The 24176-nt window shown below is 52.7% G+C and overlaps 1 protein-coding gene across 3 annotated transcripts; it reads left to right on the top strand.

The window, feature by feature from the left end:
* On the top strand, positions 1-23388 carry FGR (FGR proto-oncogene, Src family tyrosine kinase). 3 transcript variants are annotated; one of them, XM_025386822.1, is made up of 13 exons: positions 1-158; positions 10528-10590; positions 11756-11994; positions 12542-12644; positions 14037-14135; positions 18391-18494; positions 18682-18831; positions 19835-19990; positions 20066-20245; positions 20749-20825; positions 21092-21245; positions 22325-22456; positions 22553-23388. In XM_025386822.1, exons 3-13 carry the CDS (start codon positions 11769-11771, stop codon positions 22759-22761), a joined length of 1590 nt encoding a protein of 529 aa, XP_025242607.1. In that variant the 5' UTR covers positions 1-158; positions 10528-10590; positions 11756-11768; the 3' UTR covers positions 22762-23388. The 3 variants fall into 3 exon arrangements, with proteins under 3 accessions (XP_025242607.1, XP_025242609.1, XP_025242608.1); XM_025386824.1 differs by lacking the exon at positions 1-158 and adding an exon at positions 9086-9220; XM_025386823.1 differs by lacking the exon at positions 1-158 and adding an exon at positions 9097-9637.
* Positions 23389-24176: the final 788 nt, after the last annotated feature.

Below are 24176 nucleotides of genomic sequence, written 5' to 3'. Positions count from 1 at the left end.
GACTGCAATAAGAGAAGTCCGAGGCGGCTTCCTCCTCTCTGCCCAGCAGGGGCGGCGGTCAGAAGCGGGCAGCACCCCAGTTCTCCCCGCACGCCGTCACTCGCGGCTGCTGGAGCCCCGGCTGGCTCGCTCCGGGGCCAGGCAGAATTTGGCTCCAGGTAAGAGACCGCGTCGGGTGGGGGCTGGGCAGGTCAGGCAGTGCCCTCCCCCTCGGGGCTCTGGGGAGAGGACTGGGGATGGAGGGGAAGAGAAGCCTGAACATGGGTGTGGGGGGACACCTGAGCAAGGTGACAGCCAAAGGGACCCCAGCCCGAAAAGGCCTAAGGAGTAAAACTGGCGACCTGGAGAGCAAGGCTGATAAACCTGGGGGAGAGGGCGGAGGGGAGCACCGGGGAAGCCGACCAAAGGGACCCCAAAAAGGTCTAGTGGGTAAAATGGAGGGGACTTACGAGAGTTTAGGAAGGGGGGCTAAGACAGGCGGGGAAGAAGGACTAAGGGGAACCCCAGGAGGGTCTGGGGGAGAAACTGGAGGGATCGTGAGAGTGGGACTTCGGGGAGAAGCCGACGGGTCTGATGGGTCCGGGAGAAGGGAAATGGGTGGGGGTGCTGGAGGGAACAGGTGAGGAAGCTGGCGGGAAGAGGGTCGAGGAGAACGATCTCTGGAGGACGGAGAACCTGAGGTGCAATTGCGGGTCCAGGAAGTTCCCCTTTTCCGAGCCGACCGAAGTCGGGGTGAAGCCCACAACCCGCAGGGTAACGTAGGCGGCCGCGACCCTCCCGGCCCGCCCTTGCGGTGGGTTCCGGGCTGCAGGGGACTCCTTCCCGGCGCGCAAGGCGTGGGTCCCCTCTTCCTGGGGAAGTCCCCGCCCTCAGCAGGGACTGGCCTCTCCGGGCGCCCCCTCCGCGCCCGCGGCGGTCTCGGCCCGCGCTCCCCGCGGGATCCGGGAATTGCTGCCTCCCCGACGGAAATCCTGCCTTTGACCGCGAGTGCCCGCAGGGGCTGCCTCCATGGCAACGCGAGGGCGGGCCGCACTGGGCCGCCGCGGGGCTCCTGGCGGGGGCAGCCCCCTTTGCTCTCCACCTTCGCCCTCTTTTTGAATCCTCGGTCTGGTGGGTGGGGGGGCGGGCTTCCCGACTTAGGAGGGCGCGATGCCGCTGTGTTTAGGGATCCTGAGTTGGAGGATCTGCTGTTTGAGAGACCTGGGTTCTTAGCAAGACTGGGCCCTTAATTGCTGTGTGACTGTAGGCAAGTTACGGGGCTTCTCTGGGCCTCCTTTTCCTCATCTGAACTATGGGGAGAAATTATCCTTGTGTCCACCCTTCCCCCACGAGGATCAGGTGTAGAAAGCAGTATTTGCTGAGTGTCCTGAAGGGTTAAGGGCTATCCCTGACTCAGCGAGCCTCCCCTTCACCATCTCAAAAGCATGCAGAGGAGACCAGCCTGGGCAGCACAGGGAGACCCCCGTCCTGTCTCTACAAAAAAATGTAGTTAGCCGGAAGGCCAGAAGTGGTGGCACCTGCCTATAGTCCTAGCTACTGCAGAGGCTGAGGCTGGAGGATCTCTGGAACCCACGAGTTCAAGGCTGCAGTGAGAGCTCCTGGGTGAGAGAGTGAGATTTTGTCTGTAAAAAACAGCAACAAAGGCCGGGCGCGGTGGCTCAAGCCTGTAATCCCAGCACTTTGGGAGGCCGAGACGGGCAGATCACGAGGTCAGGAGATCGAGACCATCCTGGCTAACCCGGTGAAACCCCGTCTCTACTAAAAAAATACAAAAAACTAGCTGGGCGAGGTGGCGGGCGCCTGTAGTCCCAGCTACCCGTCGGGGGGCTGAGGCAGCAGAATGGCGTGGACCCGGGAGGCGGAGCTTGCAGTGAGCTGAGATCCGGCCACTGCACTCCAGCCTGGGGGACAGAGTGAGACTCTGTCTCAAAAAAAAAAAAACAAAAAAAACAAAAAAAACAGCAACAAAAAGCATGGATGAGACCCAGACAGCCCTGCTCTCACTGACAGGGCCTCCAGGGACCAGCGCTCAGTTGGCATCTAAATAAACAGTCTATGGCTCTGATGAGGGCCCACACTGGGGAGGTCAGCAGAGTTGAAATCTGTCTCGAACCCTCTCTGGTGCCGCACCCAGTTGGCCACACCTCGGGTGTGTACTTTCAAGGACCCTGACGTCCTCAGCATCCTTCCGACTGTGGTAGTGATGGGAGAGCAGGACCCTGTTCCCACTTCACAGATGGGAAGATGGAGGTTTGGGAGTTGGCAACCTGCAGGGCCAACAGTAGGGACCAGAAGTCCAGGACATCTCGTCTCTGATGTAGCCTGAGCTGAGGCCTGAATCCTTACCTCATCCAGACCAAGTTTCATGTCCCCACCGGGGAGGAGGGTGTGGGATTCCGGGGCTTCATGACCACTTCCTGTTCCAGTGAGTTGGTGCTCCCATGCCCTCCTCCAGTGAGGGTGTGAGTGTTTGTCTGTTTTGGGCTCTGAGTGAATGAGCATGAACCCTTGAGCACACAGGTGGATGTTCGGGTGTTCTCTGCAGCCACCTGGAGCTGATGTGGCAAAGGAAGTGGCCAGACCTCAGGAGGCTGAGTAGGGAACCCCAGAGCTGGAGAAGTAGGGGCAGGGCTTTTCCCACCGGGAGCAGACTGGGCTGACCTAAGGTGGGAAAAGGCAGGATGTCCTCCTCACCGCCCCCCTCCCCTGAGGAACCGGGGACGGGGCTTCCTGTCTGGCCACACTGAAATCTAGACTCCCATCCCTTGGCTGCCCCTGGACACCCCCATGGCTCCCATCTCCTGAAAATCCTGAGTCCCAGGACAGATGGCACCTAAAGAGCTGTGTTTTAGAGGCTGGTGGGTGGTTTTCAGCAACAGGTGGAAAACCGCTTTTACCCACAAGAAGTGGAAAAAACTGCTGATGGCTTCGGGACCACATGGAGGGTAAAGGCTACCCCCAAACACCCCCTGCACACACCTGGCCTCACCATGGTGGTGGTGGAGTCACACAGGGTTGGGTGGGCATGTCTTCTTCAGGAGGCAGTTTCGAGGCCTCAAGAAAGGATCGTGTGAGATGAAAGGTGGTTAACGAAGGCCGAGCACAGTGGCTCACACTTGTAATCCCAACACTTTAGGAGGCCGAGGTGGGTGGATCACCTGAGGTCAGAAGTTCAAGAACAGCCTGGCTATCATGACGAAACCCCGTCTCTACTAAAAATACAAAAATACAAAATTTTAGCTGTGCATGGTGGCGCATGCCTGTAATCCCAGCTACTCAGGAGGGTGAGGCAGGAGAATTGCTTGAACCCGGAAGGTGGAGGTTGTAGTGAACCGAGATCGAACCATTGCACTCCAACCTTGGCGACAGAATGAGACACTGTTTCAAAAAAAAAAAAAAAAGAAGAAGAAGAGAAAGAAAGAGAGAGAGAAAGGAAAGAAAGAGAGAGAAAGAAAGAGAGAGAGAGAAAGAAAGAAAGAGAAAAAGAGAGAGAGAGAAAGAAAAAGAAAGAGAAAGAAAGAAAGAAAGAGAGAAGGAAAGAAAGAAAGAAAAGAAAGAAAGAAGGAAAGAAAGAAAGAAAGAAGGAAAGGAAGAGTTAATGAGCAGTGGGGGCCTCAGCGAGAGAGATGGGGATTCAGCAAAGGCGCTGGGGTTCAGCGGGGTGAAGGGTCTCTGTGAGAGGACTGGGGATGAGGGATGGAAGCCCGGTCTGGGGGACAGGGCCTAGTGAGAGATGCGGCACAGTGGGATGCGAGTCACCTGCTCCCTGCCCCTCCAACCCTGGCCTGCCCCCGGTCAGCCCAGAGCCCGGAGGAGAAGCCGGAACTCTTGCAGGATGGTGGTTTCCTGCCCCTGCCCAAAGTCCCAGTTCCCTTTTGGTGAAATCCCCCAGGCAGCTGGGCCAGCTCAGCCCTCTCACCTCACCCTGGGAACTTCTGTTTCTTCTCAGCCCTGCCCAGTCCTGTACCCTCTGGTCCCATACCATCATTGCCATGGAGGACCTTTCTCAAGGGAAAGGAGGGAAGTGAAAGTTCACTGGGCACTTACTGTATGTCTGATGCTTTCAAGGATGAGACCCCATTTGATGCTGAGAAGCAACCCCAGGAGGTGGACATTCGTATTCTCATTTTATAGGCAAAGATGCTGCCGCTCAGGGAGATAAACTGACTTGCCCAATGCCTTAAGTCAGTTGTCAGGCAGGCTAGAATGTGAGCCTAAATCTGCCTCTAGATCCCACAGATACTTGGTGAGGGTTGCGGGGGCAGGACATCCTGTGTCTACATCAAAGAACTGGCATAGCTTTGGGAAGTATGGGCCTCGAAAAAGAATGGGTGAACCTGGGGTTCCTATGTCCAGCAGTAGGGATGGGTGGGAGGCAGGGTCCCTCCCTGCTGGGTGACCAGCTGCCATATGACAGGGGTGGTGTGTTCGACCGGAAGTATGACATTCACTAGTTAGGAACAGGATGATCTCCTGCTCAGGCTTTGGAGAACACAGCCATGGGGGAGGGAGCAGAACTCTGGACTTGAATTAATAGTCCTGACTTTGAATCCCCTGTCTGACTGTGTGATCTTGGGAAAGTAACTTCTCCCTATGCAAAAGAAAGGGTGGAGTTGTAAATGGTCCCTGGGGGCCATTCTGGTTTTGGTTATTGGTCACACTTGGCCACTGCACATTGGGCAAGAGCCACATGTCATGAATCCCTCACAACAACTGCTCAGAAGGTGCAGATGCAGCAACTAAGGCTCAGAGGCTTATGTCAAAGATCCAAGGTCACAGAGCTACTGAAGAATGGAGCTGGGGAGGGCCACAGGGCAGATGTTGAAGTGGGGAGCACTATGGTCCAGGGTTGGACCTCAGTTTGATACTTGTAACCTGATTTTGACCCTGATGGGGATCTCGGAGCCAACTCCTGTAAACCAGATGTTCAAGAGACATATTTATAAACAGAACTAAGTGCCCAGAATGATGCTGTGGCTACTTTCTGAGCTGCCGCCTTTCTGGTGTTAGCAGGCAGCCAAGTTCAGTGCTGAGAAAAGAGAGACCTGGCTTCTTCAGATTCAGTGACTTCCTGAGAAAATCTGGGCAGATATGGCTCGCTCTCTCTCTCTCCCGCACCCCTCCCTCCCCCAACCTGCGCCCTGCCTGCTGGATCAAGGATTCAGAGCATGAGGCACAGGGCTCAGAACACTAGGTGCTCCTTAAGAGACACACGTTATTGTAGGGATGTCCAATCTTTTGGCTTCCCTGGGCCACACTGGAAGAAGAAAAATTGTTTTGAACCACGCATAAAATACACTAACACTAATGATAGCTGATGGACTTTAAAAAATTGCAAAAAAGGCCGGGTGCAGTGGCTCATGCCTGTAATCCCAGCACTTCGGGAGGCCGAGGCAGGCAGATCATGAGGTCAGGAGATCGAGACCATCCTGGCTAACATGGTAAAACCCCGTCTCTACTAAAATTAGCCAGGCATGTTGGTAGCACACCTGTAGTCCCAGCTACTTAGGAGGCTGAGGCAGGACAATCACTTGAACCCAGGAGGCGGAGGTTGCAGTGAGCCAAGATCATGCCACTGCACTTCAGCCTGGGCAACATAGTGAGACCCTGTCTCAAAAAAAAAAATCTCCAAAAAAAAAAAAAATCTCATAATGTTTTAAGAAAGTTTATTAATATGTGTTGGGCCACATTCAAAGCTGTCCTGGGCCGCATCTGGCCCACGTACTGTGGGTTGGACAAGCTTGCATTATTGCTTCTACTAGGATTGCAGAATGGACCAGTGGTTACAGTGGTTTTTGGCAACAAATTGATCAGCATTGCATTTTATCATCCTTTAGTCACAGTGTAATCTTGGGCAAGTTACTTAACATTTCTGTGCCTCAGTTTCTTCATCTGTAAAATAAGGGCAGTCATAAACCCACCTCATAGGTTCACTAGACAAGACCATGACTGGGAATTGCTTGGCAAGATGCTAGTCACTATTTAATAAATTAGCACATTTTTACTGCCACCCAGATTTCTAGGAAGTCAAATTACTCTCCAAAGGTTTGGTGGCACATAGAGATCAGAGTAAGGGGAGGATGACGAGTCCTGGGGCTATTTTTATGTAGATGCCTGAGCAGAGTGAACCCAATCTGCTCTCCCTCCGAGGTCTTTCCCCCTCCTTGTCTCTTTAGCTCTCTCTCTCTTTCTTTTCATCTCCGCCTCTCTCTGTTTCTGTCTCTTTCTGTCTCTCGGTTACTCTTTCTCCTTAATTCTCGTTTCTGCCTCTGTCTCTTTGTCTCTGTTTCTTGCTGGCAGTGTGTGCTGGAGCCAGCTAGTTACTGGCTCAGGGGAGTTCATTCTGCGCATCTCTTCCACCCCAGCTTTCAGGAACTCACTCTGGTAGCTTTAAATCAGCCATGGTGGGAATATTTACACCATGGAAATCAGAAAATGCGACAGATCAGGGCTTTTTTTATTTTTTTGAGAGTCAGTTTGCCAGCCTACCACGCTGTATTTCTCTGTCTCTGGCTCTTCCTTCTGTCTCTCTTTCTGTCTCTCTAACTGTCTCTGGCTCTTTCTCTTTATCTCCCTGTATCTCTCAAACTCTGCCTCTCTTTCTCTCTCTCTCTCTCTCTCTCTGCCTCTCCTTTTTCTATCTTTCCCCATCTCTTTCTTTCCTCTGACAAAACAGCATGAACATGGCTACATGCAGTGTGGCCCCTCACTGCCTTGGGCCATGCAGATGCCATACCCTGTGCCCTACATCCCCTGACCCCTCAGCATACTGGTCCCCAGAGAGCCAGGCCTGGCCAGGGCTTTGGTCTGTATCAAGTCTGGAAGTGGTAAGACTCAAGAACTGCCTACCTCTGCCTGCTGACAACACTGTCAGCCGTGCCAGGGCTCTTCCTGAGCCCACAGAGCTTCCTTCTCAGATGCTGATAGTCTCTCCCTTGCAGCCATACTGGGCATGCAGAATTCAGGGATCCCGTTGGTCTGATGTAGATATGTTGTGGCAATATACACGTGGGTATTATTGGAAGTGGCAACATTGTATCTGTGTGTGAACATGAGAGATTGTATAAGTCTGTGTTCTATAGAGGAGAGCTCTATGTGGGTCTGTGTCACCGGAGAGAGCTGTGTATATCTGTGTGTGTGTGTCTCTGTGTGTGTGAGTGTGTGTGTCCCTATGTGGGGGGCAGGGGGACAGTGTGGGGGCATCTGCATTTGTGCATGCCAGCAGGAATGGCTGCATCTGTCTGTATCTGTGATGGGCAATGGAGAGAAGTACTTGAAAGCTCAGATTCTGGAGCCAAACACCAGGATGCATCATATCTGTGGCCGCCTTTTTTGAGACAGAGTTTCACTACGTTGCCCAGGCTGGAGTGCAGTGGCATGATCATAGCTCACTGCAGCCTCTACCTCCTGATCTAAAGCGGTCCTCCTGCCTCAGCCTCTCGAGGAACGTGCCACCATGCCAAGCTAATTTTTGGATTTTTTTTTTTTTTCTTATCGAGACGGAGCTTCACTATCACTCAGGCTGGAGTGCAGTGACAGGCGTAAGCCACCGTGCATGGCCAATTTTTGCATTTTTTATAGAGCTGGAATTTGCCATATTGCCCAGGCTGGTCTCGAATTCTTGTGCCCAAGCAAACCTCTTGCCTTGGCCTCCCAAAGTTCTGGGATTATAGACATGAGCCACTGTGACTAGCCAACCCTGGGCAGATTTCCAAACCTCTCTGTGCCTCAGTTGCCTCATCAATAATAATACTTAGGCCAGGTGCAGTGGCTCACATGTGTAATCCCAACACTTTGGGGGGGCCAAGGTGGGTGGATCACTTGAGGTCAGGAGTTCAAGACCAGCCCGGCCAACATGGTGAAAACACTGTCTCTACTAAAAATACAGAAATTAGCCTGTCTCTACTACAAATACAGAAATTAGCCTGGCATGGTGGCGGGCGCCTGTAATCCCAGTTACTCGGGAGGCTGAGGCAGGAGAATGGCTTGAACCCAGGAGGCGGAGGTTGCAGTGAGCCAAAATCATGCCATTACACTCCAGCCTGGGTGACAAGAGCGAAATTCCCTCTCAAAATAAATAAATTAATAATAATAATAATAATACTTAAATCATAGGGTTGTGTGGATAAAATGAGATAATATAGGTAAAGTGCTTAATGCAGTGGCCAGCACACAGTAAGTGCTATAAATTCTATATTTGCTATTCTTGTATAGAAGATGTGTGTGTGTGTGTGTGCACATGCGTGTGCATGCGCATCTATGTGCAGACGGATGACGGCTGGACGTGTGTGTATATGGGGTGTGTGTACACTGAAAGATGTTTGTGCTAAGAATCTGCAGAGCAGCCTGAGACTGCATGAGGCAGCTGAGGTAACGTGCCATCTGAGAAGGGGCTGAAGGGCTGTGTGGATCTGGGTATCAGCACGGTGCACCATTTGAGGTGTGTGTGTGTCTTCCTGTGAGAAGGCTTTATTCTCACCCTTGGTTTTTCTGTTTTCTTTTTAAAATAGAGACAGGGTCTTACTCTCTCTCCCAGGCTAGAGTGCAGCGGTACAATCACAGCTCCTGCAGCCTCAAACTCCTAGGCTTAAGCAATCCTCCCACCTCAGCCTCCCGAGTAGCTGGGACTGTAGGTGGGTGCCATCAGGACTGGCTAATTAAAAAAATTTCTGTTTTGTAGAGACAGGGTGTCCCTATGTTGCTCAGGCTGGTCTCAAGCTCCTGGGCTGAAGCAATCGTCCTGCCTTGGCCTCCCAAAGTCCTGGGATAGCAGGTGTGAGCCACTGTGCCTGGCCTCACCCTCGTTTTTGTATCAGCCTCATTTCTCTTGTCACCAGTCCCTGAAATCCCTCCCCTTGGGCCCTGGATGGCTTCCAATCCTCCACCTCTATTTTCTGCCCTGGCTCTGACTAGCCCTGTAGCATCCTGGGGCCTTTTAGACACAGTGGTTTCATCCCAGGGAGGGGTCCCAGGGCACAGGTCTCAGGCAGGGCCCAGTGAACAGGGGCTATTTTAGGGCAGGCTTCTCACCACAGCCCGCCCCACAGTTCACCACATGGGTGTGAGGCCCCCACCCCCACCCAACACACACATGAGAGCACACTTACAGCAAAGGGTGAGAGGGGCAGGTGGGGCTAGGGTGGAGACCAAAGCACTGATGTGACGGAACCATCGGCCAGGCAACTGGACCTGGTGGATCCAGGAAGACTTCCTGGAAGAGGTGAGTGGTGCTAGGAAGGAAGGACAGGACCCAGAGAGAAGAGGAAGAGAATATCTGTAAGGGTAACTGGACTGGGGATCAAGAGGAGAAGCTGGCGGGTCCTTGCTTCTAGGACCTTGGGGCCCCTCTGGGGCAAATCAGGGTTCACTGGATTGGCCCCACCCTCAACTCTCCATTCTTCTCACATCTTAGGAAACCAAGCCTTCTCACCAGTCAGTTCCTCTCTGAGTGTTGCAATGGCAGAGTTTCTGGCAGGGTGTGGGGGACCCTTGCTCAATGACCTCCTGCCCTGTTGCTCAGAGGATACAGCTGCCAGAAAAGAGTTGGCTCATTGTGGGCCTTCCCAAGGGACTCTGGTGGCCCCAACTTCTGACGTGGTCCTTTCCCTGCTATGGGGATAGGGTCAGAGCTCCGGAGGCAGGTATCCACTGTCACTCAGCCACCACATGGAACCCTAGGGTGGCTGGGAGCACAGCAGGGTTCAGAAGAAGGACTGTTTTTTGTTTGTTTGTTGTTTTTTGAGATAGAGTCTTGCTCTGTCACCCAGGCTGGAGTGCAGTGGTGCGATCTCGGCTCACTGCAACCTCTGCCTCCCGGGTTCAAGTGATTCTGCTGCCTCAGCCTCCCGAGTACCTGGGACTACAGGCGCCCACCATCACGTCTGGCTAATTTTTGCATTTTTAGTAGAGATGGGGTTTCACCATATTGACCAGGCTGGTTTCGAACTCCTGACCTTGTGATCCACCCACCTCGGTCTCCCAAAGTGCTGGGATTACTGGCATGAACCACCGCGCCCGGCCAGAAGAACTGGTTTTTAGGAGAAGGTGACTGGGGACTATGAGGGAGTTGAGCATGGCTTGATAGAAATCCTGTTAGAGAGATGATTATAATGTACAAAATCATGCGTGTCTGAGTGTGTTTGTCTGTTAACCTGGCAGGCACCACATGTATATGTGCATGTGTATGTGTGTGTGTTATTGTGAGCTTGGGCTTGTTAGAGCCTCTGTTGGCGTGTGATGGTGTTGGCACGCACACTCATGCAAATGCATGCTGTGAGTGTTGTTGCGTGACTGTGCTGGTGTGTCCCGTGAGTATGAGTGTGAAAGAGAGCTGGTGTGGGTGGTGTGCCCTGTGTGACAGTGGTTGTGTAAGTGTGCCAGGGGTGATAGGAAGGAAAGTGAAGGCAGAAGTCATGCTGGGGCAGAGCCCAGGCCTTCTGGCTTCCTGAAGAGGGCAGGAGCTGGGCAGCTGCTGACAGAAACATTGGCAGAGCCTTCATCTTCCTTGTCCTTCTGTCTCACCCTCAGGTCTCTGACCCCTCCCAAGGATCATGCTGCAGCCCCACTGACCCAGGAGTAGGGGCCTACGGGGTGAGTGGGGTGGACTGAGGGCTTTCAGGGTCACGAAACAGGGTGGGGGTGGCCTTCCTGAACCCCACAACTCCTCACAGCCCCTTCCTCCTATAAGGACCCTGTTGCTAGGTAACAGATGGGGGAGCCAGAATGAGGCAGCTTGAGAGGCTGGAGACTGGACCCATGACAGGAAATGGCCTTGATCCCCCTCTGCAGTGACTCTCCAGGTGCAGACACACAGCCTCACACACACTCACACACAAACATGTGCAGATATATAGACATACACGCAGAGATACATCCAGAGACAGGCACACTGCTCCCACACAGAGCTACGTGCACATTCATAGACACACAGACACAGAGACACCCACTCACACAGACAGGCACACATATACTCACACAGAAGCACATACACACAAACACGGTCTTACAGACATACACACATGCAGCCAAACACATACATAGAGACTTTTACACACTGTCATATACACACAAACCTGCACACACAGACACACAGACATCCATAAAGAGCTGCACACACACGCATACCCACACAGGCAAACTCACCCATACTTAGAGACACACAAAGACACACATGTACAAGCACACTGAAAGAGTCACAGAAACACAACATATCAAAGCATTAGGACCCAACCTGAGCAATATAGCAAGACTTTGTCTCTACTAAAAATCGAACAAATTAGCCAGGGGTGGTGGCACGCACCTGGAGTCTCAGTTCGTGGGAGGCTGAGACCAGAGGATCACTTGAGCCCAGGAGATCAAGGCTGCCGCAAGCTGTGATTGTGCCACTGCACTCCAGCCTGGGCAATAGAGTGAGAGCTTGTCTCAAAACAAAACAAAACAAAACAAAAAACAAAGTAATAGGAGGCAAAAATATACAAATAAGCATAGCAATATCCCAATGTAGAAAACCAGCCCTGGAGACATAGACACGAGCCAATGGAAAGAGAAGCACTGAGCGGGGACATACTGTGAGGCAGACTGAACGGTACAGTAGGTGGCCCGGCTCCGCTTTTTTCCCTTAGAGGGAGGACCCCAATCTAGGCCCAAGAGAGAAAGCCATGTGCCTGTATGAGTGTATGAGCATGTGCGTACACGTGTGTGCACAGAGTGGTGCACCTGGCAGGGGCCCTTGAGTGAGGCATGCCCCATTCTGTAGCAGGGAACCTGGAATGGGCTGTGTGTTCTGCAAGAAATTGGAGCCGGCGGCCACGGCCAAAGAGGATGCTGGCCTGGAAGGGGACTTCAGGAGCTACGGGGCAGCAGACCACTATGGGCCTGACCCCACTAAGGCCCAGCCTGCATCATCATTTGTCCACATCCCCAACTACAGCAACTTCTCCTCTCAGGCCATCAACCCTGGCTTCCTTGATAGTGGCACCATCAGGGGTGTGTCAGGTGAGTCCAGGGGGCCGGAGTCAGGTGCTGCCTGGATCCTGGGAGAAACTGAGGGAAGAAGAGGAGATGCGGACTTGCCCTTAGGAGCCTCCAGTAGGATGTGGCAGACACAACCCCGCTTTCAAGATCACACAGGCTGAGGGAGTCTGTAGAGCCCTACCGTCAGAAACCACAGTCTGCAGGGGAGGGTCAGGAAGCTCTACTCCCAGGCTGAGAGGGGCATGACCCTGTGACAGATGCAAGTGGCAAAGAGAAACTTCTTGCCCTTTTAGGAGCCACTTCCCAGATGGGAAGTCTTCTTGGTGGGGAAGAGGAGGAGTGGGCAACAAGGGGATCCTCCGTGGTGGGAGGAATGGGCTTGAAGTTGTGTGTCCTAAGCTGTGGAGATCAAATCTGAAATTCCTTGGACTCCAAAGGCCTTTGGGAGCCGGGGCACTAGAGGAGTGGGGAGGTGCAGCGCCTGGCTGGGGAACAGGAATTTGGGGGTGCAGCCCCCTTGGTGCTTCTGCCCCATGCCCTACCCTGCTGAGTAGCCCTGACTCTGCAGGGATTGGAGTGACCCTGTTCATTGCCCTGTATGACTATGAGGCTCGAACTGAGGATGACCTCACCTTCACCAAGGGCGAGAAGTTCCACATCCTGAACAATACGTAAGTGACCAGGCCACCTAGTCAGAACATTGTCTGGGCTGGAAGCAGGACCCAGACAGGAATCCCGCCTGGTCCCTAGCCTCAGAATGCTCCAGCCTAGTTGCGAACACATATACATAAAAATAAAAACCCTGGATGATTGCAACTGTGAGCTGGGGTGGGGTGGGGGGTGGGGTGGGGGGTGGGTGGGCAGGTGTTGGGTCACTGCACCCGGCCTGGAGGAGGTGATTTTTAAGCTGAGGCTATAAAAATGAGATAGACGACCAGGTGCGGTGGCTCACGCCTGTAATCCCAGCAGTTTGGGAGGCCAAGGCGGGTGGAACACCTGAGGTCAGGAGTTCAAGACCAGCCTGGCCAGCATGGTCAAACCCAGTCTCTACTAAAAACACAAAAATTAGCTGGGCATGGTGGTGTGCACCTGTAATCCCAGCTACGTGGGAGGCTGAGGCAGGAGAATCACTTGAACCCGGGAAGTGGAGGTTGCAGTGAACCGAGATCACACCACTGCACTCCAGCCTGGGCAACAGAGCAAGACTCCATCCCAAAAAAGTAAATAAATAGTTAAAAAATAAAAAATAAGAGGGAGGAAAAGAGGAAGAGAGTGACAGAGAATGAGAATAAATGATAACTTCTGAAAACCACAAAGTGGTTCACCCTAGGTGGTTCATAGAATATGGGATGCAGAATGGGAGAGAACAGAGGCTAGAGAGGTAGGTAGAGGCAGATTCTGTCACGCTTTTTTTTTTTTTTTTTTTTTTTTGAGTTGGAGTCTCACTCTCTCTCCCAGGCTGGAGTGCAGTGGTGCAATCTCAACTCACTGTAACCCCCGCCTCCTGGGTTCAAGTGATCCTGGGACTACAAGCAGGAGCCATTACGCCTGGCTAATTTTTTGTATTTTTAGTAAAGATGGGGTTTCACGATGTTGGCCAGGCTGGTCTCGAACTCCTGACCTCAGGAGATCCACCTGCCTCGGCCTCCCAAAGTGCTGGAATTACAGGCATGAGCCACCACACCTGGCCTCTGCCAGGCTTTTTAAGCCACGTTGAGAAGTCTAGATTTTATCCAGAAGGAAATCTGTAGCCATTTTCTGTGGGGAAGTGACCTAGTCAGCTGTCCACTGTATTCCCAATCCCCAGCCCAGCCCAGCTGAGGAGCCCATGGAAGAAGCTAAGAGCCCCAAGTGCCCCCGAGCTTATTCCTTCTGCAGGGACAAGCCCTCCCAGGGAAGCTGCAGTGGCTGGGGCAGAGCAGACAAAAGACCTGGTGGTAGTGGGGTGTCCAAGATGGGGGGTTGGCAGGATTCATCTCTGCAGTCCTGTGTGGCTCCGCCTGGCCCCAGGGTGCCTTGGGGGCTGGGGGTGCTGCTGACCATGCCCTGTTCTGTGCCTACAGTGAAGGTGACTGGTGGGAGGCTCGGTCTCTCAGCTCCGGACAAACTGGCTACATTCCCAGCAACTATGTGGCCCCTGTTGACTCCATCCAGGCTGAAGAGTAAGTGAGGATTGCGGCAAGGCCAGCCCTATGGACAGGACCCTGGAGTCCAGACTCCAAGGCCACCTCTTGGACAAGTCATTGCTCCAGTCTGAGCCTGTCTCCTTATCTAATAATTTTGTAAGGTCATTGTGAGAATAAAAGAAGATTATACTGATAATAATAGTAGTAGATAATACTTACAGAGCATGTACTATGTTCTGGGCACTATTGAAAGTACTGTCTGTGTATTAATAGGGTTAGAAACTACTATTACCCTATTTTACAAATGAGGAAGTTGAGGCACAGAGAAAGTAAATATCCTGTGCGAGTTCACATGGCTAGTGAGTGGTAGAGCTGATGTATGAACCCAGATAGTTAAGCTGCATTTGCTCAGCATTATACATATTGCCTCCCAGTAAAAACAACAGTGTGTGAGCTTTAAAAAATTGTAAAGTGCTAAACAAGTGCAAGGGAGCATTACTAGGAATTAATTCTATTAAGGAGACAAGAATTTTTTTCTTTTCTTTTTTTTTTTTTTTTTTTTTTTGAGACAGGGTCTTACTCTGTCGCCCAGGCTAGAGTATAGTGTAGTGACACAATCACAGCTCACTGCAGCTTTGACCTCCCTGGCTCAGATGATTCTTTCACCACGCCCAGGTAATTTTTGTATTTTTAGTAGAGATAGTGTTTTGCAATGTTGCCCAGGCTGGTCTTGAACTCCCGAGCTCAAGCGATCCGCCCATCTTGGCCTCCCAAAGTTCAGGGATTACGGGCATGAGCCACTGAGGCCTGGCCCAAGAGGCAGGAATTTACCATTCATTGAATGCCTTTATATACTTGAGCAAGTATACTACAGCAAGTATTTACCACCTTGGTTCATTTAACTCTCACAATAACACTGTTGATATTATTAGTTTTTTAAGAGACAAGGGCGTGCTCTGTTGCCCAGGCTGGGGTACAGTGACATGATTTTAGGTCACTTCAGCCTCAAACTCCTGAGCTCAAGTGATCCTCCCACCTCAGCCACCTGAGTAGTTGATACTACGAGTGTGTGCCACCATGCCTGGCTAATTTTTATATATATATATTTTTTTATAGAAGCAGAATCTTGCTATGTCGCTCAGGCTGATCTCAAACTTCTGAGCTCAAGCAATCCTCTCACCTTGGCCTCCCAAAGTGCTGGGATTTCAGGCATAAGTCACCATGCCTGGCCTTGATATTATTATTTTAGACAGAGTCTTGCTCTGTTGCCCAGGCTGGAGGGCAGTGGCTCAATCTTGGCTCACTGCAACTTTCACCTCCTGAGTTCAAGCAATTCTCCTGCCTCAGCCTTCCAAGTACCTGGGACTACAGGTGCACACCACCACACCTGGCTAATTTTTGTTAATTTTAGTAGAGACAGGGTTTCACCATGTTGGCCAGGCTGGTCTCAAACTCCTGACCTCAAGTGATCTTCCTGCCTCAGACTCCCGAAGTGCTGCGATTACAGGTGTGAGCCACCATGTCCAGCCCCTTGTTATTATTATTGTCCCCATTTTACAGATGAGGAAACTGAGGCTCATAAAGCTTTTAAAAAGCTATCCTCACAAATGTCATTCATATATGAGAAAAGAAGGGATTGAAGAGACTGCAAAGTGAGAATCCAGGACTCTGTGATTGATTTGGGTTATGGGGAGTGGGAGGAATCAAGGGTGACTCAAAGTCTTCTTAAGGAGCTGGGTGGATGATGGCACCATTTGCTAAGGCAGGGAACACAGGAGCAGGTATAGGTTCATGAGTTCTAGGGGGTACTTGTTGGATTGTGGTTTGTGGAGAGGAACATCCATGTGGAGGAGGCTGCCAGCAATTCGATTAGGTTGTGCTTTGTATGGCAGGCAACCAGCCCATGCTAATCCATGCCCCTGAATCAGCCCAGAGGAAGGGGCATTTTTTCCTAATTGGCACTAAGACTGCTCAGTTTGTTTGCTATGGTCCTTGCAGAGGGCACAGTGGGCTAGGGCAGAAATGTGGAACTCATGAGAGTAAAGATGATCATTAACGCTATATAGGAGGGGGCCGGGGGCAGTGACGCATGCATGCAATCCCATCACTTTGGGAGGCTGAGGTGGGTGGATCACCTGAGGTTAGGAGTTCAAGACCAGCCTGGCCAACGTGGTGAAACCTTATTTCTACTAAAAATACAAAAATTAGCTGGGTGTAGTGGCAGGCAACTGTAGTCCCAGCTACTCAGAAGGCTGAGGCAAGAGAATCACTTGAACCTGGGAGGTGGAGGTTGCAGTGAGCCGAGATGGAGCCACTGCACTCCATCCTGGGTAACACAGCGAGATTCAGTCTCAAAAAAAAATTAATTAATTAAAAATTTTTTTAAAAGCTATATAGAGGGTTAAGGAAGAGAGCAGAGAGTGAAAAAGACTGGCTCTAGGACCCCACTTTGGGGAAAGCTGCCCTCGAAGGAGAAGGAGCCACTGGAGAAGTGAGGAAATCCAGACCAGGCCAAGTCAGAACAACCAAGAGAGTGCAGAAGCTTCAGGAAACTAGAGAGGGCGTGTCAGAGGCTGCCACTGGATTTGGCAGTGGGGGTGACCTTGGTGAGAGATTTCTCTGTGCAAGGGTGGGAGGCGGAGGCCAGACAGCAGAACCTGGGAGGCAGTGGGAGGTGAGGAAGTGGAGACCCAAGTGCGAAGCACTTTTTCAAGTAAAGGGAAGGCGAGAAGATACAGCAGAATGTTGATGGCAAGATGGAACTTAGAATAGTTTCCTTTGGGGAAGGGAGAAATGTGGGCATGTTTGGAGGTTGTTGGAATGGAGAGGCTGCATGCAGGTGGAGGCTGCTGGCAGGAAGTGGGTATGACTGAGCAGGAGCGGGTGGGCATCGCTGAACAGGAGTGGGTGGGCGAGGTTCAGAGGTCAAGTGCAGTGAGGCCCAAGTCTGGGGAGGTGATAGGAGGCATGAAGGAGAGGAGGGACAATGATGCAGAGGACAGGAGGTTTGTGGGGAGCTTCATGCTTGTGTCCACATCTTGGAGCCAGTGTCACCAAGCGCTGAGAGGTGCTCAGTGCAGTGTTGTGGTTACGGGTAGTGTGGTTAGGAGCACAGGCCCTAAAGCAGACAGCCTGGGTTCCTGTTCTATCAACTGCAGTCCTGACTGTCTAATGGGGGTGAACAATGTTAGCTATCTCACAACGTTGTTAGGAGAATTAAGTAAATACATACATGTATTAAGGCAGATCCTAGCATGAAATACGTGCTGTTATTATTATACTGATTATTAAGGAAGTAGCTAATGTCATGCGTGTGGGAGGGGGAAGGGCTTTGAAAAAACTTGACAATGTGTTCTGTCTATACAGTCCTTCAACACTTCCTCCGTTCCCCTCCCGCCTGCCCTCTTGGACACACCACTTGCCAGTGCTTTCTCCTGTTTCCTGAACTGTGCCTAGTACCCAGGGGCGGACTGACTTTCCCAGGGTCCACTAAGACTTCCACCACCCTTGGTTTGAAAACACGAGGTTCCTTTAATTCAACCCAAGATGGCCACAGACCAGTTTCATGATCATCTGAGTCTTCTATGGCACCTGTGGTCATGTCAGCTCCCCCATTGTACCTGCACAGTTGGTTTAGGGCTACAGTTCAATCCCGGAAAGAATCCCCAAGGGAGAGGAGTGATTGAGGCCTGAGGTTGAAGTTTAGACTTAGGAAAACATCCAAGTCTAAGAGAGTGCAAGAAGAGCAGGAGCTGGGGCGGGAGCAGCCAGAGAGAAGAGAAGCAGGAGACCGTGTTGCTCTGGAGGCCAAAGGAGGAAAGGATTTGGAAGTGGGGGTGGGAGAAGGATCTGAGTGATCTGATTACTGGAGTGGTGAAAAAAGAACTAGGGTGAGGGGCAGAGGATTTTAGGTAGATCTCATTAGCCAGCCTGTGGACAGGTCACTTTCCCTCTCTGAGCCTCAACTTCCTCATCTGTAAAATGAGTGCACAGAGGGGCTAGAGTGAGATGAACTGAGGGTCCATGGCACCCTGATGATTGGGATTGAAGCAATTTTAATTCAAGAGAAACCTAACGAGAAAAGATGCTAACCTTTGCTGGGCACCTACTGTGTGCCAGGCATTTTACATTCCCCTTCTCTGTGATCCTCCCAGCCAGGCTGTGAAGCAGGTGTACCAGCCCCATTGTACACATGGGGAAAATGGAGTATTGACTTGTGAAGTGACTGCGCAGGAGGCTGAGGTGAGGTTTGAGCAGAGCACACCTGACTCTTGCCTGCCTTTCCCAACAGGTGGTACTTTGGAAAGATTGGGAGAAAGGATGCAGAGAGGCAGCTGCTCTCACCAGGCAACCCCCAGGGGGCCTTTCTCATTCGGGAAAGCGAGACCACCAAAGGTAGGGGTGGTGCCATGCGCCAAGGTGACTGGGAGGCCCAACCATTGGGGTAGGGCTAGGAGCGGTAGGGTGCTTGGGTCAAGGCCAAGACTGGGACCAGGTCCTAGGGATGCTGCTGTCGGGCCTCTCCCAGCTCCCAGACTAGGGGAGAGGAGAACAGCAGATCCAAAGTGATCCTTCTCCACAGGTGCCTACTCCCTGTCCATCCGGGACTGGGATCAGACCAGAGGCGATCATGTGAAGCATTACAAGATTCGCAAGCTGGACATGGGTGGCTACTACATCACCACGCGGGTTCAGTTCAACTCGGTGCAGGAGCTGGTGCAGCACTACATGGGTGAGGGCAGGGGCCTCAGATCCCTGAACCAACCCACTGAAGCATTGTCCAGATGGGGAGACTGAGGCCCAGAGAAGGGAAGGGTCTACCAAGCAGTATTGGCCAGACCAAAACCAGAACCCAAGGAGTGGTCTCCTAGGCCAGGAGCTTTTGTGAGCTTCTGGAGGAAAGCAGTCCATCACCAAGCAGCACCTCCTAATAACTGAGCAAGGCATTGGTCAGTTTCTTGCCTCAAGGCCTCAATTTGTGGAAACTTGATGGAATGTTTGTGCCACCTGAATGCCCCACCAAGGCACCAGGACTGCCCTGTGGGCAGACAGGGAGCCATCATCACAGGGCCCTGAGCAGGGGGTGACAGAGGCTGGTCTCACTTTTGTGAGAAACTCTGGCTGCTGGTGGAGCTTGGATGCCAGGGGACAAGGCAGAATGAGGGGTCCACCAGAAGGCAGGGGCCGTTGTCCAGGTGAGAGGTGGTGGAGACTAAATTGGTGGCAGTGGAGTAAAGATGAAGCAGATGATTTTGAAGCTGGGTAGGAGGCAGAATAGGCCTGACTTGGTGGAGAATTGGCTGTGGGGGTGAAGGCAAGGCAGGAGTCAATGCCCACGTTTCTGCCTTGATTGGTTATGCCAAGGATGAAGTCCATGGAAGACCATGGGCCTCATGTCCACACCTTTGCCTGGAATCCCCAACCCCATTTCCACCTGTGAGAATCCCACCTTATCCTTCAAGGCCCAGCTGGAGGCTACCTCCTATGGGAAGGCCCCCAGGCCTTACAAAAGGCTTACAGGGATCATCTCTCCCTCTGGGTGCCACTCCCTTCCTTGGGCACCAACATGTTCCCCTATTCAGTGGGTCGAGTTGCCTTTCTTCCTGGCCTGTAACCTCATTTGGGGCCTAGTTCCTTATAATTGATCTTAGGGTCTGGCACCAGGCTGGTATAGGATAAGGAGTGGAGGGGGGTTTCCTGGCCCTCCTGTGACTACCCCATGACCCCTCCCCTAGAGGTGAATGACGGGCTGTGCAACCTGCTCACCGCGCCCTGCACCATCATGAAGCCGCAGACGCTGGGCCTGGCCAAGGACGCCTGGGAGATCAGCCGCAGCTCCATCACGCTGGAGCGCCGGCTGGGCACCGGCTGCTTTGGGGATGTGTGGCTGGGTACGGAGCTCCCGGGGGCCGGGGCGAGGGCCTGGGATCGGGGGAGAGGGTCCTGACAAGACAGCCTCTGAGCAGGCACGTGGAACGGCAGCACTAAGGTGGCGGTGAAGACGCTGAAGCCAGGCACCATGTCCCCGAAGGCCTTCCTGGCGGAGGCGCAGGTCATGAAGCTGCTGCGGCACGACAAGCTGGTGCAGCTGTACGCCGTCGTGTCGGAGGAGCCCATCTACATCGTGACCGAGTTCATGTGTCACGGTTAGGAGGCGGAGCCTGGTCGGGCGGGATTCAGGATGAAGTTAAGAGGGGAGTTTTCAGGCGTGGGACCTGGGACGCGATCTGTGAGGGACGAGGGACAATGGGTAGAGTCCCACTAAAGGACCAGGTGTGTAAAACGACTGGAGCGCTGGGGTGGGAGCCGGGCCGAGTGAGACCACTACGGATCTGGGGCTGGGGGCGGCGCCTCTGGTGTTGGGGGTGTGGGGTTTGGGCTAACGAAGGCAGAATCGGGAATGAGGGAGGGTCTGGGGCGGAGTCTGAGTGGGTCGTGTCCGGGGCACCAAGGAACAGAAGAAATGAGATGTGGGCAGAGTCCGTGTCTGGCAGCAAGGCCAGCGCGAGACAAGTGAGGGGTTGAGGTACCCGCGGGGTCCTAAGTGAGGGGCGGGTCCAGGTGGGCGGGGATGGAGGGGCGGGGCCAAGCGAGAGGAGGAGGGGCTGGGGCCAGGGCTAGGGCTGACGTTCTGGCTTCCTCTTCCCAGGCAGCTTGCTGGATTTCCTCAAGAACCCGGAGGGCCAGGATTTGAGGCTGCCCCAGTTGGTGGACATGGCAGCCCAGGTAACTGGGCCAGCAGCCTTTACCTCCCGGACCTCCTACCTATTAACTGTTCCCAAATTCTCTGTCCCTTCAAACGCCTGGGAGGGCGGCCCCGCCCACTGCATCAGCTGTGCCTCCAGCTGTGCCTGAGAGGTACTGCCTCTCTTTCTGGGCCTCAGTCTCCCCCTCTGGAAAGTGGGTTTTTCAAATGGTCCCTCACACCTCACACAGGCCACGGTGCTGTGAGTCCACATGAGCTCCCATCTCTCCACACTTTGGCCCCCCAGGTAGCTGAGGGCATGGCCTACATGGAACGAATGAACTACATTCACCGCGACCTGAGGGCAGCCAACATCCTGGTCGGGGAGCGGCTGGTGTGCAAGATCGCAGACTTCGGCTTGGCCCGTCTCATCAAGGACGATGAGTACAACCCCTGCCAAGGTGCCCTGCCTCACCCCACCTTCCAAGAGCTCCCCATGCAACAAGGGACTTCCATGGGGCCCCACACACTCAGGAACCCTTCTTCACCCCAGGTCACCCGAGTCACCCCCATCCTGATGTAGTATGAGAGGCAATTCTGGGCTCAAATCCCAGGTCAGCCACTTACCAGCCATGTGGCCTTGGGCAAGTCACCTGACCTCCGGAAGCTGCCTTTTCTCTTCTGTAAAGTGAAAATATTCAGATAACAGCAAATCAGCAGATGTTTACCAGGCACCTGCTATGTGACAGGCACAGCTATAATTCTTAAATGAAAGACAATGACGTTCAACAGTGGGAATTCTGTAGCCGGAATGCCTGAGTGTGGATCCTAGCCAGGTATTAACCCTGTGATCTGGGCAAGTTACCTAACTAATCAGTGCCTCCTTTCCCTCACCTGTAAAATGAGTCTGTATCTCATGGAGGTTTTGTGAGGGTCAAATGAGTTAATGCATGCATATCACTTAAAACAGTGTCTGGCACACAGGAAAGGCTAGCCAAGTATTGGCTGTTATTAGGATGAGAATTATTGCAATGTTTGGAACGTGCCCATCACTATACTAGACACATAGTAGGTGTTGACTAGATACCAAGTCCTTTCTACTATGCCCAGAGACCCTTGTGCTCAGGATCCCCAAGATCCTCATCCCTAAAGTCCCCATTCTCTCTCTCTCTTTTTTTTTTTTTTTTTTTGAGACAGAGTCTCACTGTCACCCAGGCTGGAGTGCAGCGGTGCGATCTCAGGTTATTGCAACCTCCACCTCCTGGGTTGAGGCGGTTCTCCTGCTGCAGCCTCCCTAGTAGCTGGGATTACAGGCACCTGCCACCATGCCCGGCTACTTTTTGTATTTTTAGTAGAGACGGGGTTTCGCCATCTTGGCCAGGCTGGTCTCAAACTCCTGACCTCAAGTGATCCGCCTGCCTTGGCCTCCCAAAGTGCTAGGATTACAGATGTGAGCCACTGTGCTCAGACCCCATTCTCTTAATCCAGCTGTTTCCAGGGACCCCCTCACTAACTTTCCCTGCTCCCCCATCCTCTCCAGGGTCCAAGTTCCCCATCAGGTGGACAGCCCCAGAAGCTGCCCTCTTTGGCAGATTCACCATCAAGTCAGATGTGTGGTCCTTTGGGATCCTGCTCACTGAACTCATCACCAAGGGCCGGATCCCCTACCCAGGTTTGCCCTACCAGGGGTAGGGCTGGGGTGGGGGATGGTCATAGGGAAGGGCTTCTTCCTGGCTGTCCCTTTGACTAACAGAGCCCCATCCTTCAGGCATGAGTAAACGGGAAGTGTTGGAACAGGTGGAGCAGGGCTACCACATGCCATGCCCTCCAGGCTGCCCAGCGTCCCTGTATGAGGCCATGGAACAGACCTGGCGTCTGGACCCGGAGGAGAGGCCCACCTTCGAGTACCTGCAGTCTTTCCTGGAGGACTACTTCACCTCCACCGAACCACAGTACCAGCCGGGGGATCAGACATAGCCTGTCTGGGCATCAACCACCTCTCTGGCGGTGACCACCAGTCCTTGCCAATCCCCAGAGCTCTTTTTCCAAAGTCCCCAGGCTGGCTTAGAAGCCCATAGAGTCCAAGCATCTCTGAGGAAGCGGGCTGCTCTGACACTACCTAGGGCAACTCACTCACTTTACAGATGGGGCAAAAGGAGGCCCAGAGCTGATCCCTCATCCGCTCTGGCCCCAAGCACTATTTCTTCCTTTCCCACTTAGGCCCCTACATGCCTGTAGCCTTTCTCACTCCACCCCACCCAAAGTGCTCAGACCTTGTCTAGTTATTTATAAAACTGTATGTACCTCCTTCACTTCTCTCCTATCACTGCTTTCCTACTCTCCTTTTATCCCACTCCAGTCCAGGTGCCAAGAATTTCCCTTCTACCCTCAATTCTCTTGTGTCTGTAAGTTACAAAGTCAGGAAAAGTCTTGGTTGGACCCCTTTCCTACTGGGTGGATGCAGTGCTCCAGGACTGGGGTCTGGGCCCAGGTTTGAGGGAGAAGGTTGTGGAACGCTTCCCACCTCTCTGAATAGTGTGTATGCGTTGGTTTACTGATTCTATAAATAAGTAAAATGACAATATGAATCCTCAAGCCATGAAATACTCTTGAACTTTCCTTTGGGAGGGAGGATGGTCAATGGGAGGTGAACGGACAGATTTGGCCACAGGCAGCAGCAGGGGAAGATGAGAGAGGGCCCTAATGCCTATCAAGCATGGGGCATCCAAGGTGTGGAGTTTTAGAACACCCAGAGTCCCACTGCCCATCTGCTTGTGAGTTTAGAAGACAAGCAACTGGCCAGGCGCGGTGGCTCAAGTCTGTAATCCCAGCACTTTGGGAGGCCGAGGCAGGCAGATCACAAGGTCAGGCGATCGAGACCATCCTGGCTAACACGGTGAAACCCCGTCTCTACTAAAAATAAAAAAAAAAAAAAAAAAAATAGACGGGTGTGTTGGCGGGCACCTGTAGTCCCAGCTGCTCGGGAGACTGAGGCAGAAGAATGGCATGAACCTGGGAGGTAGAGCTTGCAGTGAGCCAAGATTGCGCCACTGCACTCCGCCTGGGCAACAGAGCAAGACTCTGTCTCAAAAAAAAAAAAAAAAGGCAAGCAACTGAAGATACATTAAAATTAAAATGTCAGCCGGGCGCGGTGGCCCAAGCCTGTAATCCCAGCACTTTGGGAGGCCGAGACGGGCGGATCACGAGGTCAGGAGATCGAGACCATCCTGGCTAACACGGTGAAACCCCGCCTCTACTAAAAAATACAAAAAACTAGCCGGGCGAGGTGGCGGGCGCCTGTAGTCCCAGCTGCTCGGGAGGCTGAGGCAGGAGAATGGCGTGAACCCGGGAGGCGGAGCTTGCAGTGAGCTGAGATCCGGCCACTGCACTCC

Source organism: Theropithecus gelada, chromosome 1 (assembly GCF_003255815.1).
Source record: "Theropithecus gelada isolate Dixy chromosome 1, Tgel_1.0, whole genome shotgun sequence".
NCBI classification, from domain to species: domain Eukaryota; kingdom Metazoa; phylum Chordata; class Mammalia; order Primates; family Cercopithecidae; genus Theropithecus; species Theropithecus gelada.
The sequence above is the reverse complement of the archived record's forward strand: the minus strand, read 5'-3'. Positions and strand labels throughout refer to the sequence as shown.